This window comes from Muntiacus reevesi, chromosome 14 (genome assembly GCF_963930625.1).
Source record: "Muntiacus reevesi chromosome 14, mMunRee1.1, whole genome shotgun sequence".
Lineage (NCBI taxonomy): Eukaryota > Metazoa > Chordata > Mammalia > Artiodactyla > Cervidae > Muntiacus > Muntiacus reevesi.
The window spans coordinates 54,322,494-54,340,202 of NC_089262.1; the positions used below are offsets into that span (position 1 = coordinate 54,322,494).

Genomic DNA, 17,709 nt, shown 5'->3' on the forward strand with positions numbered 1-17,709 from the left:
CACAAAAAGTAATTTCAATCTAATTCAATTAATACTTACTGAATGCAATAAACAATGTTCTGTGCTAGGAGCAATATCCCAGTTGCACTAATTTGAATGGTAAAAGCTATCCAATTCATATTCTTACTGACAAGAAAACTCTAGAAATTGCATTTCTATTGTATCCATTAATATGAAATATCAACACTTACTACCATATTGGAACAAAGTTGAGGTTAGTATTAGATTTGCTAATAGACTGTTTGCTTTTCTTACTGTTTTTTGTTGGGGCGTAGGCAGGAATTGGGGAAGGAGGTAATTTCTGTCTCACAGAGTTAATAGTGATAACTTTGTTCTGCTCTTCCATTCAACTAGAAGTCTTGAGACTTGAAGAAGAGGAAGTAAAAAGAGGGATTAGTTGGGCAAGATGACTTAATTGTTTTTTTTTTGGTTAATCAAAAAAATTTAATGAATATTACTTCTAAACTCTACAGAGAGAAAAAGAGAGGGAGGGAAAATACAAAAAAGTTTGCAGTCCATTATCTTTTTTAAGCTATTGTGTTCAATATGATCCATAATATGGGAAAAATAAAGCCACTCTATTTGAATATTGTTTCTCTTTTGAACTTTATGAAATCTGGCTTAAAAATTGCTAGTATTTATTGCTAAATTAACATTATTTATATTTCCCAAATATATTATTCAAAAGGTTATCTTTTTTTTGTTATTGTTGTTCTTGTTTCGTATGTGCCATATAGCCCTATTTTCAATTGAGAATTCTAAATGACTCCCTAAGGTGTATTTGCAAGCACAGATTTACTTCTGCACCTGCTATAAAATTGTTAGCTCTACTAAAAGAACAATCTAAGAAAGAACAGTTCTGGGAAATAATTACAATTTATTGAAAATACAAGGTATATCTTAACTAAAATAAATAACTTAGATGTTAATATATTTTTTTACAACTCCCCACCATTTTTTCTATTCTTGTAAAATTGAAGCTGTCAGTTTTCACGTGTGATTGTGTTAATAAGGGTTTGATTACCATCAGGTCATTTAGATTTCCTCAGTTTGATGGCCAGTTTGCATGCTTAAATCTACTTAGCCATGTCACGATTAGTCACCAGCAGTACTAAGCAAGACAATATCCAAGAACTGGCATAAAACCAATATGAAAGTTACTAAAAAGACCACTCAAAAAGAAAAAAACCTGATCAACTGTGCTGAGAACATATTTGCCACATATTAAAATCAACACATGTATATATAATGCAGTTCATTCAATTTTCAGCATAAGAGATAGTATAAAAAAATTCATAATAGTTTATAATTTGAAAAATATAATTTATATTATGATTGAAAATACATTGACATGTACCCAAGTATTAATATATTGATTCTGGACATTAAAATATCCCAAAGCATTAGGCAGTGTTATTATTTATGTACCAATGAAGAATGTATCTCAAGTATAAATAAACTGCTTTTAAGAAGCAAAATAGACTATGTACAGATCCTACATATGAATATAGCTCTACATATTTATTTCCTCACAGTATATTCGCTAGAGAATATAAGCTGTAGCTGGTATCCTCTTTGGGACTTAGTGGATATTGTACCTAAAACTGATTAAGCACTTAATAAAGGCTTACAGAATTTGCACAATAATGGAGGAAATAAGTTAAACAGTATAGATAATTTCTACATTAAATAATACCAGTTTATTTCTATAGTAAACACCCTTATATTTCCTTCAGTGACTTTAACAATATCCTTGCAGCATAAGGGCAGATATTACTCTTAACTTCATAGACAAGGATATTGAAGAACAAAGAGCTAAATAAACTGTAAAAGGTAATGTACTAAAACTGTCAGAGCCAGTGGTTGGTTTTTAGCTCAGGTTCCCTTCCTTTGGATTATTGTTGGTCTTGTTAACCTAAAACACTATGAAGAAAACCTTTCTGATGTGAACTTTCTCAGAAAAAAGAGCTCTTTCTCTGTTATGATTTTAACTAGCAAACTTCTCCACCATAATACTTGTCATTGGCAAACTGGGATTTCTTCTTTCACCATAAATCCTGAGGGAAATGGCCTGAGGGAAATGGTGAAGGAGAAGCCTGGGAAAGCAGGTAAAATCATCAAGAGAAATTTTAATTTCTAAAGGGGTATTTCACTGACCTCCTCAGGGAGTTGGGTAATACCTTTTCTCCCACCTCTACTTTAAATTTGATCTTCTCAAAATTCTCATGAAGTGCATAGGAACAGATTTATAACTATTCCTTTACAGATAAGAAAAGTGAGACTTGTTAGACAGTCTAGAGAATTCACCTTCAGTTGCTTAACTTCTAGGTCTGTAAAAAGTCACTATGACACTGAAAAAAAAAAAAAACATAGAAAAGACTCCTTTTTTACTCCTTTTTTAAAGTAATTCTAGTTGCTTAACAATTTAGTTGACTTGAAAGCTACCATTTTCCCTCATTTGTATTTGCAGTTAACTTTAAACCACTATGAAGTTATGTTCCACAACAATCATAATTTTTTAAATACTAGAATAGTATAGAACTGCCCTAAAAATATGATATTTAGGAAGAACAAGGAAGATAATTTTGCTCTCTCTCTAAGTCTGGCTGTAATATTTTACAAAATTGGATTTTTCTCTGTACAGGTAATAAAATTTTCCAATAATATCTTAATTTATGAGGACATAATCTTTCCACAAAATTGGACCAAAAGAAGTACTGTTCTTAATGTCTCTGCATGAAGTATCTCCCAAGTTTCTTTTTCCTTTCCTTTCCTGAGATTTGAAGGTGCTTTAATTTGCCCTCAAACTCTCAGTATTTTTGGAAAATACATTACAGAGATGGACTATATGAAAATGAGTGGTAACTTTTGATTTAGTATTACTGTGTGATAATTTTGAAACACCTTCTAATTTGTTTTTAATCATCGTTCTACTTGTTTCCTAATCAGTGACATATCCACAAAGTTCAGGTTTAATACTTTATAGGAATAATTTCAGATGTGCCAGAAACGAAAATTACCAAATTAATAATGATTAAAAAGTAAAACTATTGGACCAAAAAGACAATCTGAACTATCCTCCCTTTATAAAAAAACTTACCCAGTGTTCCACAGGGCTTATTTTTATAAGTGCAGATATCATATCTATAGAGGAGAAAAAAGAGAAATGAAATTTGTAATCTGATCAAATTTTTTGAATATTTTGTATATTCATCACATTTCTTTCATGTAGCTCTGGTTGTCAGATCACAATCAGTGCAATTATAAACAGCCAGCTGGAGTGTCGCATTTTCAGCACTCTGGGGGACACGCTGGCTGCACTACACTCACAGCCCCTGGCTTCGAGCCAGTGGGACACCTGCCAGTAAGAAAGAAAGGTTAAAGTGGATTTCTGTAATTGCAAGTTCCATAAAACCATCTACCATACTGTTTTGAAGCTAGAATAGCTTGTCTGCAGATTGCTACTGCTTCTACAAAAAGCAAATGGGTGGCTTTTTATTCCCAATATTTTTTGGACCTGCTGGAACATTTTGTTTTATTACAGCCACAGACGGTATTTTATACTTCTGAGCTATAAGCAATATGTGGAATTCCTTCAACTCTAACACAGGTTCTTGTTTTTTTTTTTTTTTTTTTAAATAGGGCAAAACAACAATGGGAATAAAATTGATATCATATAGTTTTCCTAGTTGTATACCAATAATTTAGTGTGGTTAAAGCACAAACATTTTACAAAGAACTAAAAAAATAGCTCAATAGACAGCTTTCTTAATGTTGGTCAGATACTTATTCCAATGCTGTACTACATTAAAACTCAATATAAAAAATGGAATCCATAATACTGCATACTTTAATGTATATTACATTTAGAATGCTAAATCAATACTGATGCAGCCATAAGTACTTTTATAATATCTTTTTAATCTAATCTCTTAAATCAAAAGTATTTTAAGAACTAAAATGAAAATAAAAAATAAAGTTAAAAAGACTGAACATTTTTGTTTGCCTACAATTTATGCTAGAAATGAAAAGCTTTTTTGGAAAAAAGAATAAACTTTCACCAACTACAGTAAAATCTAAGTTGGAAAAGTTTTTTTTTTATTGTATATAAATGGTTAGTCCGTATCACTTGAAGAAGGGGTTAATAATCAATCTCATTCTTGTTCATCAGATCAAAATGTATTTTCAAGAAACAAATATTATACTATTGGTTATTTCATTAAAATCCCTGAAGATTCCTTTTGCCTACTTTTGAATTTCAAAATCTTGATCTTGATGACTTTATATCTGAGAAAAGGGATTTCTTCTCTTCTTGCATAACTTTATGTTCTGACCATTCACACATTCACACCCTCTCTTTTCCTGTAATTAGTAAACCACAGGATCGCAGTATCTGGTACACTCTTAAATATAAGATAGATACCAGTACCTAGTACACTCGTGAATATAAGACAGAGGGTACTTGGTGTACTTATCAAAGCACCAGAAAATATATTCTGGGTGTCACAATCAATTTATCTTGTGATTATATGTGTAATGCCTATGACATTACATAGACACCACCCAAATCAGCAGTCTTCAACATAACATAAACAGACATCTCATTGGTAATGCAGATACAAATGCATTACCTATTAGTGAAGTGAAGCCGCTTAGTCATGTCTGACTCTTTGCGATCATGTGGACAGTAGCCTATCAGGCTCCTCCATCCATGGGATTTTCCAGGCAAGAGTACTGGAGTGGGTTGCCATTTCCTTCTCCAGGGGATCTTCCTGACCCAGGGATTGAACCCAGGTCTCCCACATTGTAGGCAGGCGCTTTACAGTCTGAGCCACCAGGGAAGTCCATTACCTATTAAACGGAGCCTATTTCCAAATCATTAGTTTCCATTTGTACCCTTTCCTAAAGTTGATTTGCTGAAAATGCATCTGCAAGTCACCAATATTCTGTCCCTCTTTCACTTTTCATAGTTATCCTGTTTCTACTTTACAAAAAAAAAGAAAGCATACTTCTCACCCATCCCAAACCTTGTCACCGTGCATTGTTCCCCTGGGGATAAAAGTCTCCTGAGTATAATGCAAGTGGATAATTCAAGAAGGCATTGATCCTAGAGGACAATCCTTTATGTGAAAAGCAAGAAAAACTGAAGGGGATGATGCTTGTTTCATCCTGGGAAGATCCTGTGTCTGTCAGTCTATCTGACTGTTTATAAGTAAAACTATCTATCTATCTCATAACTAGAATTCAGAAGTGAGATGGTTGCCATGGAGTGTATTAACAGGCTGATTTGATCTAAAAAAATAAAGACATCAAAGTTTGACTTAGCTAAGTAGTTTGGAGGCTAGGAATGATGTGCTACTGCTGCTGCTAAGTCGCTTCAGTCGTGTCTGACTCTGTGCGACCCCACAGACGGCAGCCCACCAGGCTCCCCTGTCCCTAGGATTCTCCAGGCAAGAATACTGGAGTGGGTTGCCATTTCCCGCTCCAGGAATGATGTAGCCAGTTAGATTTTACGTAGACATTTTTTCATGACAATGAAACAGGCACCTCCAAAGTTTTGAAAAAATTTATTTGAAGCATATACACAATATATGTTTTTAGCTATAGTCTCTGTAGCTACTTAAACTTGCAATTAAAAGTATTTTAGATTTAAAATATGAAAAGTGGTACATCATTTCTCAAAATTATTTTATGGGTCAAATTAAGCAAAAAATTTGAAAAGCACAAACAACTTATATTTCCACCTCTTAGCAGTCCTTTCTTATCTTCTTTCCTTGTTCTCATTTTGCCTATACCCTTTATATTACACTCATGATGAATATTATTTCATTCTGTCATGACTGCAAAAATACTTACACAAAGGCTAAAGACACCAATAATAAAAGCTAAAGCATCCTAGACTAAGATATTTCTATTTGCATTTTCTTCAGCTTTCTCCAATCCTTTAATATATCTGTAGAATTTTATATAAGCCATTCTATAGAGAAAAGACATCATTTATTATTGGCTTCTTCATTCAATTCACACTCTATCCTTCTCTATTGTATACTCACAGAGAACAATTATGACCTATGCTTCACCTGTAATATCAACTACTAAAAGCAACATTTTTACATTCATTCTTTTATATACAGATGTACTGAGTACCTAGCATGTGCCCAGATATAGTTCCATATACTTGAACCTGAAAATGAACAAGTAAGCTATAGTCTATTTGGGAAAAGACACATAAGCAGATTAAGTTACAAAATGTGAAAAGATGATTAAATAAATGTTAAAAAGCTAAACTTACACATAATGGAGCCAATATTTGCTAGCTATTATAATTAAGATTATTGTCACTATCAAGTTATGAACAAAATACTGTGGAAATACAGATGAAGGAAAGATTCCGTAATATAAAACTAGGAAACAGATGCATATAGAACATAACATCTGAAATGGATTTCAAAGATCTAGATAGATAAAATAGAAAAGTAAACGCATTCTAGGTAGATAACAAAATAGTCAAAGAAGCAGAGTTTGGAAAGGGTATGGCATGTGCAGGGAACCATGAAAAGTTCAGAGAGGCTGAAACACTCAAAGTATAGGGTAAAATATCAGAATACGAATTTGGGGAGTTGTGGGAATGCTATAGTATTAAATACCCTGAATGCCAAACAGGTTTTTTTCTTTTTTCATATAGGCAAAAGAAACTTAAAAATAAGTTTGCACAATAGGCAACATTTTTAAGTATGTTTATATGAATGTGTATACAGATTAAGTTTGCATACAGATAAGTGTGGAAGGTAAATGGTGGGTATCTGAGAGTGGGAGGTGCAAGAGTGGGGAGAATATAATGATTTTTACTCTTTTTACTATGTGTGTGTGTGTTGCTCAGTCATGTTCGACTCTCTGCGACCCCATGGACTGTAGTGCTGTCCGTGGAATTCTCCAGGCAAGAATACTGGAGTGGATTACCATTCCCTTCTTCAGAGGAACTATCCAACCCAGGGATCAACCTCTGGTCTTCTGCCTCGCAGGCAGATTGTTTATCGTTTGAGCTACAGGGAAGTCTCCTAAAAAAAAAAATATGAGGCCTTAGCACCTGAACAGGGACATGAACCCTGGACCTTCCAATTAAAAGTCTGATGCTCCAACGACCGAACTATCCAGGCAATGTATACTCTATTACATCCTCCCTAAGTATTAGTCGCTGAGTCATGTCTGACACTTTGAGACCCCATGGCCTGTAGCCCACTAGGCTCCTCTGTCCATGGAAATTCCAGGCAAGAACAGTGGAGTGGGCTGCCAATCTCTTCCCCAGGGATCTGCCTGACCCAAGGATTGAACCTGGGTATCCTGCACTGCAGGCAGATTTCTTTACTGTCTGAGACACCAGGGAAGCCTAATAAATTTTTATTTAGCCAAGATTTAATCAGAAACCATTTTGGCTATACGGGCCTCTGATTATCAACACAAGAGATAACTGATAACTAGCCTATTAATGTTTAATACATGTTACCTGCCTTCTGAGAAACCTGTATGTAGGACAAAAAGTAACAGGTAGAACTGGACATGGAACAATGAACAGGTTCAAAATTGGGAAAGCAGTATGTCAAGGCTGTATACTGTCATCCTGCTTATTTAACTTATATGCAGAGTACATTATTTGAAATGCTGGGCTAGATGAATCACAAGCTGAAATCAAGATTACCAGGAAAAATATCAATAACCTCAGATATGCAGATGATACCACTTTAATGGCAGAAAGTGAAGAGGAACTAAAAGCCTTTTGATGAAGGTGAAATAGGAGAGTGAAAAAGCTGACTTAAAACTCAATATCCAAAAAACTAAGATAATGGTCCTATCACAAACAGATCAGGAAAATGTGGAAACAGTGTCAGATTTCATTTTCTTGGGCTCCAGAATAAATCCAGATGGTGACTGCAGCCACGAAATTAGAAGACACTTGCTCCTTGGAAGAACAGCTATGTCAAACCTAGATAGTGGTGAAATGTATGGAGAGAGTAACATGGAAACTTACATTACCATATGCAAAATAGATGGCCAATGGGAATTTGCTGTATGACGTAGGGAACTCAAACAGGGGCTTTGTATTGGTGAGATGAAGATGGAAATGGGAGGGAGGTTCAAGAGAGAGGCGACATATGTATATCTATGGCTGACTGATGTTGATGTTTGATAGAAAACGACAAAATTCTTTAAAGCAATTATCCTTCAATTAAAAAATATATTAAAAAAAAAAAGAAAGAAAGAAACCTGGACAGTGTTTTAAAAAGCAGAGACATCACTTTGCTGACAAAGGTCCATATAGTCAAAGCTATGGTTTTTCCAGTAGTCACATATGGATGTGAGAGTTGGCCCATAAAGAAGGCTGAGAGCCAAAGAATTGACGCTTTCAAACTGTGGTGCTGGAGAAGACTCTTGAAGGTCCCTTGGACTGTAAAGAGATCAAGCCAGTCAATACTAAAGGAAATCAACCCTGAATATTCATTGGAAGGACTGATGCTGAAGCTGAAGCTCCAATACTCTGGCCACTTGATGAAAAGAGCTGACTCACTGGACTAGACCCTGATGCTGGCAAAAACTGAGGGAAAGAGGAGAAAGGGGTGACAGAGGATGAGATGGTTGGATGACATCACTGACTCAATGGACATGAATCTGAGCAAATTCATGTAGATATTGATGGAGAGAGAAAGCTGGCATGCCACAGTTCATGAGGTCGCAAAGAGTTGGACATGACTTAGCAACTGAAAAGCAACAACAAATGTTGAAAATGTGTTTTTCATTGAAAAAAAAAATTAATGATGCTCCAGATCTGTAGATTGGCCAAAAGATCACAGAAGTACTCTACTACTCTTCATGAACACTTAAAATAACTCAGCAAACTTTGCAGGCTGTACACTAGGGTAAAACTTCTAAGATTTGTCCTGTGTGTCCACTCAGTGGTTTGAGTATTACAGCGCTAACTGACAACTCTAAGAGTAATAGAATTCTGTCCCTAAAATATGTTCATGCACACATGCAATTCATTCTTTCACACAAAGAGCACCAAAACAACAGCTGAAATGTCATCCAACATATAACACAAGGAGTATGAACTATTTTTTGACTCCTTGCTTACTTTATAAATATTTGTATGCTTAATGAAATTTGATCTAAAACTTCCCTTCATTACAGTTGATACCATACACTCACCAAACCCTAAGAGTATGCCTTATCATATTAGCTTAGGTCAGTCTGACAATAAAAATTCCTGGCTGATGGAAGCAAGAGGTGATACAGTAACACAAAAATAATACTCTCAGCACCCTTATCAATCTCTAATAAATCTTGACCAACCCAAATATGACAGGAGTCCCCAAACTGGGGCCTTTGTCTAAACTACAGGCTAGGCTAAGAAATACACTGGAGTCCTAAGCAGTGAGAGAAAAGCTGAAATACGATTAGAAAAGGTTTTCCAGATTCTGAATTTAGATAGAAAAATAGCACTTTTTCACTATGGTACTTTTTTCATTGTTTTCTTTTCATGAAAGAATAATAAAGGGCTCAATCAAGGCAGGTGAAAAAGAGCTAAGAAAAGTGATCAAAAGGATTCTAGATAAAGCCAGATACCTAAAGGAAATCAGGGATCTTTTTGAATGAGTAGATGAATGCATACACTGTCATTTCTTTACCCTCAATTCATCAGGTTGAACTGACTAAGCAATATCAAAACCAGAGTTAGCTAAATATCTGTTACTGTAACAGTGGTGTACTTTTTTTTGTGGATACTTTAAACTGTTTAGTCTTCTAATCACTTTGGCTAGACAGGGCTATCAGAGGAAACTGACCAAAACACATCATGAAGCTCCATTTTAAAGTCTGTAAAATATAGCACTACCTTACAGTGATGTAATACCTGGGTGGGTTCTTCAGACCTTTCTTCAAAAACTACATTTCATTCTTATGCAAGTGAAACAATTATGCAAAGAAGCATTCCTTTCAATGATTTTTTGAAAGTGAAATGAATCAAAATCTAAACCTTGAGTCTCATTTGCTTAACACCAAATCACAGACTAACTTCCAAAGAGAACGTCCTATGTACTGTGCTGTCTCATTTTGTTCTCTTAGATGTGGTGGCAAAAGCCAAATGATGGTGACACAGCACTTTTCAGTTTTCTTTTCATGTACTAAGGCTTATTATAAAAAAATGATCTCAGTTCTAAAAAAAAGCTGTAATAAAATAATGAGAAAAATTATTTTAATCTAATATATGTGAGGACCTGGGAATTCCAAGGTCAGGGTAGCTGCAGATTCACTGTCTGGTGAGAGCCCACTTTCTAGCTCGTACACTGCTGACTGTTCCTACCGTGTGCACATGACCTTTCACTGGTACTTGCTCATGAAGAGACAGAGAGCTCTGTGTCCCTTCCTCTTCTAATAATCCCATCATGAGGACTCATGACCTCAACTAAACCTAACTACTTCACAAAGGTTCCACCTTCAAGTATCATCATACTGGGGATTAGGACTTCAACACTGGAATGAGGGGTGTAGTTCAGTCACTCAGTCGTGTCCAACTCTGCGACCCCATGGCCGTGGACTACAGCACTCCAGGGGGGACATACATTCAGTCCATAACATTTCACTCCCACCCCCAAAATTTATGTCCTTCTCATGTCCAAATATGTTGATTCTATCACAGCAACCTCAAAAGTCTTAATGCATTCCAGTATCAACTGTAAAGTCCAGAGTCTTACCTAAGTATCGGCTAAATCAGATACGGGTGAGACTCTAGGCATAATTCATCCTGAGGCAAAATTCATTTTCAATTGTGACTTTTGAAATCAGAAAACTTATGTGTTTCCAAATGGAAGGACAGCCATAGAATAGATGTTCTTATTCCAAAAGGTAGAAATCAGAAGGAAGAAGGGGGTGATGGGTCCCTAGTAAGTCTAAAATGAAGGAAGCAAATGCTATTAGACCTTAAGGCTTAAGGATGATGCTCTCTGATATGATGTTCTCCCTTTTAGAACCACTGGGGTGGTGGCATCATCCCATGGTTTCCTGAGGTGGCCTCACCTCTTCAACTTGGCAGAGTGCTGCCCACCTGGCTTCACCCAATCAGCTTTCCGTGAAGGCCCTCCCATGTAGCTCTGCAGGGCAAAGCCTTGCCCTTTGAAACCAGGTAGAGGCAGTCTTGCTTCCCAGGCTGCACAGTCTGGGCCTGTGGTGGGAGTAGTAACCCTGCTGGTCTCTGAATTGTCTTTAGGGTCTTTCTTCCCTTTCCTTGAAGGATAATTCACATTCACAGCTTTCTTTCATTCCATCCTATTTTCTGTTTCCTTTTGTCCCAGCTGGCAATTTTTTCCTGGTATAATCCCATTTCTATTCCTGACTGTTTAGATGGCTGAAGAGGTCTGTAGCTTATAACCACACTACTCTGTCAAATGGTTCAGTCAGCCACACACTTAGTGTTCTCTTTTGAACACGTTTCCTCACTTTTTGCAATTTGGACAGGATGAAGATTTTCCAAATCTTGAAGTCCAGATTCTTTTCTGTTTAATGATTCCTTCTTCATTTCTCTCTTCTTATATTTTATTTTAAGCAGTCAGGAGGACTAAGGCATTCCTTCAATGCTTTGCTTAGAAATCTTCTCAGCTAAATATCCAATTTCTTTTCTCACAAGTTCCACCTTCTACAAAACACTAGAACACGAACATAATTTGGCCAAGCTTTTTTGCCACTTTATGACAAGTTTCAGTAAGATTCACCTTTTCTCCATTGTCCAATAACCCTCACTTCTGACAGAGACATTGCCAAAATGGTCTTTCTATCCATATTTTTATCAACATTCTGCTCACAATTATGTATTCTCTAAGAACATTGAACCTTTCTCTACAACTAACTCTCCTCTTTTTATGAGCTCTCACCAAAATCACCGTTAAAATCCTCTTCATAGCTACTTAGCTTCTTCTAGCAGGCACCTTAAAACTTTTTCAGTCTTTACACACTACCCAGTTTTAAACCTACCCCACTTCTCAGTGCCAACTGCTGAATTAGTCAGCTTGGGCTGTGTAACAAAATACCAGAGATTGAGTGGCTTTATCAACAAATATTTATTTCCCATATTTCCGGAGCTAGCAAGTCCAAGATCAAGGTGCTGGCAGATCCTAGGTCTGGTGAAGGCCCTCTTACCAACTCCCAGACAACCACCTCTTTACTATATCCTCACATGGGGGGGCGCTCTGGTATTGCCATCTTATAAGGGCACCAATTTCATCATGGGGGCTCTACCCTCATCTAATCTAATTACTTCCTAAAGGTCTTACCTCCTAATACTATAACCCTAGGGGTTAAGATGATGACATATGTATTTTAGGGGACCACATTCAGTTCACAACACTACTTTAAACAACAAATTTGATTCAATTTATGAACTTCACTTCACAAGTTTTATTTTTTCCCCAAGTTGCATGTTTTATAATACTTATCTCTTTATCCAAATGACCTTAACTATCTTGGAAAAGTTACTTGCTAATATTTTTGAACTCCTAAAATGCAAGACTAACCATATGTATGTTATCTGATAAGGGGACATAATTATTATTATGTGAATACCTTATACATTAGTCCTCAAAGATATGTCAGTTATTTGTTTAATAAATATTAGACATATTTAGCTACTAATTCCTGTCTTATGTCACAGGTTACCCATGTTTTTGCTCATGGGGTGAAATAAAGATTTACCTTCAAACTGTAAAACACAACTCTGGTTATTTACATTATAATATGAATTTTCCATTCAGTCTACTAGAATTTTTCTACTGGGAAGCATAAAGATAGTTAGCAAAGAATGATCTTGCAAAACAGTCTCCAAACTATTATAGCAAAATGTTGATCTACCTGACAAGATTGAAACTTTCTATGTAAGTTATAAAAGGCCTACCAACACAGGATTTGTATTACTTTACAATCACCAGTAGCCTCAATTCAAAAGATCATCATTTTGGTCCTCTGGGTCTATCCTCAATAGCATTTCAATCTATCTACATCTCCTGGTTAACTGATAAATTTTGTCCTTGATTGTTTTGTCACTAAAATCATGATATATTATTTTCCATGAATAAACTGTTTCTATATTACTACACATTCACAAAAATCAGGATATTGCATTGTTTGCATTCTGTCTGTTAGTTAACAATACATTTTGAGCATCTGTTTAAGTTAGTAAAGAAATATGCACGTCATTTTAATGACTTTATCAAATTCTACTGTAACAAAATTTATTTAAACAATTTTCTATCATTGAAAATATAAACTGTTCCTAAGTTTTCGCTGATATAAACTTAACTGCAATGAACATCACTGTGTTTTGGCACATTTATCCGATAATTTTTTTCATATTAAAATCCTAAAAAAGAAACACATTTAAGGAGTATCATTGATATTATAATGATCTCATCCTTGCTCACCTCACCTTAGGTCTACCTCTGTCCCCTCTCTACACTCAAGTTGTATTTGTCTTCTTTTGGTTTCCTGAACATATCATATTTTCCCCCATTTCACCAACTCTGATCTTGCTCTTTCCTCTATTTGAAGTACTGTTCAACCAACCCTGCTCTCTTTGCTGAGTCACTCTTACTAATCTTTCACATTCCTAGTCAGTACAGTTCCTCAAAGAAGTCCTCCCTGACTAGACGAAGTTCCATGACCAGTACCCATGAGACTCCCTAAAGTTCTCCTCATGCCTTCCCACACCTTCTCTTTTCCATCAGATGGGTGTTTCGATATGTATGTCTTCCCACAAGATTGCAAATTCTTTTGAGATTAGAGACTAGACTGTTTGCTCACTACTGTATCCCGGAACCCAGCAAAAGGCCTGGCACACAATAGGTATTTAGTGTTTACAGAATTAATGTCCTCTAGAAAAATATCCCATTTTTGTGAACATGTAGAAATATAGAAACAATTTATTCATGGTAAATAATATATCACGATTTAGAAAGAAAATCAAAGAGAAAATTTATTCATTTGTCAGTTTATGCTTCTGCAAGCATATTTCCTAATGCACTTGCCACTAGTTAATGAGGAGAAAGTTATTTTAAGGTATTTATTTGAATATTTGAAAGTTAACTAATGAAGTTCTTGTGTGTTTGTCAGGGAAGCAGAATTTTTTTAAAGGTACATTTAACATAGAAATGCCTATATAACGGAATAAGTTTGATTCATTTAAAAAATTATCTACTAAAAGATTCTCTCATATTAATAAATTTAGAAAATTAACTCATTTTTTGAGCAAATATTTACTGAGAGTTTACCATGTGTTGGGGCAGGGAAAAACATGGACAAGACTAATGTATTTCTCATCTGAAGAAGCTTAGAAGCTTTTCTAAGATCAGTAAAAGACTAATCAGGCATCACCAAAAAGAGCAAATCATTTCAGTCTTTTACATCAGTGGAGTACAATTTATTGGACTCAACTTTAGTCATTTTAGTTATTTTTGTGCCCTACTTTTCCTTTGTTTTTTAATAAGAAGTAGATAACCTTTTCTCAGGTTAGCTATATTCTCCCTTTGAGTTTCAACTCTACTCATAACTCCCTAATTTATATGCTATGTATCTTTTGTTGGGGTGAATGCAAATATCTTTTATCCAACTGTACCTTATATTATTATTATTATAATACCTAAAGCTTAGCTCTACTCATACCATTCTCCCACTCAAAAACTCAGTTGTCTCCAAAAAATCTACACACTTTAGCTTGGAGTTCAAGACCCTCTACAACTACCTTTTACTTCTCCCTACATACGTCTTTTATTTTAGCTAAATTTGACATGATATTCACCACTGTCTAAAAAGTGGTAGGAATGTAAATTGCCATAGCCACTATGGAGAACAATATGGAGGTTTCTTAAAAAACTAAAATTAGAGTTACCATACAACACTGAAATCCCACTCTTGGCCATATATCCAGAGAAAAACATGAGCCAAAAGGATATATGCACCCCAATGTTCATGGCAGCACTGTTTACAATAGCCAAGACATGGAAGCAAGCTAAACGTCCATCCACAGAGGAATGGGTAAAGACAACGTGGTACATATATACAACGGGCTATTAATCAGCCATTACAAAGAATGAGATAAGGCCAATTGCAGTAACATGGATGGACCTAGAGAGTGAAGGACCTTCACATACACAGTGAAGCAAGTCAGATAGAGAAGGAGAACTATCATATTACATTTCTCATATGTGGAATCTAAAAAGAAATGATACAAATGAACTTACAAAACAGAAAAAGACCCACAGACTTAGAGGGTGAACCTATGGTTGCTGGGGGAAGGATGAGGGCAGGGACAGTTAAGAGAGTTTGGGATGTACATGTACACACTGCTATATTTAAAACGGATAACCACAAGGACCTACTGCATAGCACATGGAACTCGGCTTAGTGTTATGTGGCAGCCTGGATAGGACAAGAGTTTGGGGGAGAATGGATAAATATAAACATATGGCTGAGTCCCTTCACTGTTCATGTGGAACTATCACAATATTGTAAATGGCTATAGTTCACTACAAAATTAAGCTTAAAAATATTTTTTAAAAGGCCCTCAATTTTCCTGTAACCCATACTTTGATGATGCAATATTCTCTCCCATTTATACAGTGTAATTCTAGAGATACTTTAAGCTCATTTCAAATATCTCATCCTGCATTATGCCTGATGTGATCTATTCCTTATCTAATTATTACAGCATATTTATGTTTTACATTGGTGCTTTACACCATAAATACCTATATAAACTTCATTTTCTTCCCAAATACTGTCATCAGTATCGAGGAATTATAATAAAAATCCACCCATCATTATACCCCTCCAAAAAAAAGAGAGAGAGAAAGAGAACAAAAGACAATGATGAGAATTTGATGGATTTTTTTATCCTTGGGATATCTGTATCTATCACTGCAAAACTATTAAATGGTGCTCAGATTATGATTAAGCTTTTCATGTGATTTAGCAACAAGGAGGAAAAACTTGTTAACTTGTACAGTTTAGTCATATTTGTTACTGTAAATTAATAATAAATGGGGCACTTTTATTTTGTATAGATCAGTTTCAAAACTTTGGTCAATTGTGAGTAAATCTTTAAAAGTGGAATTGAATGCTGACAAAAATCAGCTTTTTAAATCTCCAAGGTTAAGCACCAAGTTCTAGAGTATCTAAATTCATCTAATTAATAAATGCCACCCTGAGATATATACTTTCTTCTTTAGAAAGTAAATACAAATTTCAATATTCTCTTGCGGGTGTAAGGAGATCCAATCAGTCCATCCTAAAGGAGATCAGTCCTGGGTGTTCATTGGAAGGACTGATGTTGAAGCTGAAACTCCAATACTTTGGCCACCTGATGTGTAGAGCTGACTCATTTGAAAGGACCCAGATGCTGGGAAAGATTGAGGGCAGGAGGAGAAGGGGACAACAGAGGATGAGATGGTAGGATGGCATCACTGACTCAATGGACATGAGTTTGGGTAAACTCCGGAAGTTGGTGATGGACAGGGAGGCCTGGTGTGCTGCAGTTCATGGGGTCACAAAGAGTTGGACATGACTGAGGGACGGAACTGAACTGAATTTGCAGTTGCATAAGCAAACACGTCATTTCTTTCTTGGCTTTTTTTCTTGCTATGTGATATGTGGGATCTTAGTTCCACAACCAGTGCCAAACACACACCCCCAACAGTAGGAGTGCAGAGTCTTTACCACTGGACCACTGGGGAAGTCCCCCACATCATATACTTTCAATATTAAAATATTTAAAATCATTATAGCACCTAGAACAAAAAGGGATAAGATTGTTGAAATAAAAAAAAGGTTGGTTTTCTAAAAAATAAAATTTCTCTTTGGTTAGAAAATTAATTAGCTGCCTGTAAAAAACTTCCTTTAGTACTAAGAAAAAAATTACTTTTGATATCAATTTAGAATGAAAATGCTTTATAAACAATGAAAAATCCATCAGTCCATTTTATATTATCTATAATACAAGGATACTTTATACAAATAACTTTACATACTTACTACATCTAAAATGTGTTTTCTTTCTATATTTTTACGACAGCATCTTTTTAGTTTTATGGAACATGATAGACCACAAGAGCTCTCTGCCCTAAAATAAAGTACATAGCTTATTTTGTCTTTTTCCTCAAAAACCTCAAAACCAAAGAAGCTATTTAAAGCAAAAAAGGAAAAGCATAACACACATGTAAAGCACTGCTCAATAGGGAGAAGAATTTTTCTGTTGTTAGTATGTGGGTCTTTTATATCTAGCCACAAGCAACCAATAGTCTAGTTCTGTCTGTCAGTACTTTAGTAGCTGATTGGCAAAGATAAATAATATTTATTTATGGTCAGCAAACTATTTTACATCATTGATTTTAAAAGTCTGACTACATTTTCAAAATATATATGAAAGGGCTACTCTTAGAAAAAGATACCACCGTAGCATTTTATCATTTGTAAATATGTATATTAAGTAGAAATCTATTTTAAAACATCAAACTAATCATTTCTCTCTTTTATTGATATTCACAATAAAACCAATGAACAGCTGTCATTTGTCTTCTAAAGCATGGTCTAGTTAAAGAAAGTGGGTGAAGAGGTCATATTGACTATTCTGATTTAACAGAACATTATACTACACTGCTATTAACAGCATTGATTATA

At 35.3% G+C, this 17,709-nt stretch overlaps 1 protein-coding gene across 10 annotated transcripts in view; it reads right to left on the minus strand.

Annotated features, from left to right (window-relative positions):
• The window catches only part of ADAMTS6 (ADAM metallopeptidase with thrombospondin type 1 motif 6), a 282,617-nt gene that overhangs the window by 167,964 nt on the left and 96,944 nt on the right, over window positions 1-17,709 (minus strand). For 9 of the 10 annotated variants that reach the window (XR_010659003.1, XM_065905423.1, XM_065905424.1 and 6 more), the window contains one exon: window positions 3,101-3,144. The exons of the other annotated variant lie outside the window; for it this stretch is intronic. Coding sequence is in view for 8 of the 9 variants with exons in the window: in XM_065905423.1 (XP_065761495.1) it covers window positions 3,101-3,144 (44 nt within the window). In the remaining variant the exon portion in view is untranslated. The remainder of the gene's footprint in view (window positions 1-3,100; window positions 3,145-17,709) is intronic. 10 annotated transcript variants of the gene reach the window in all.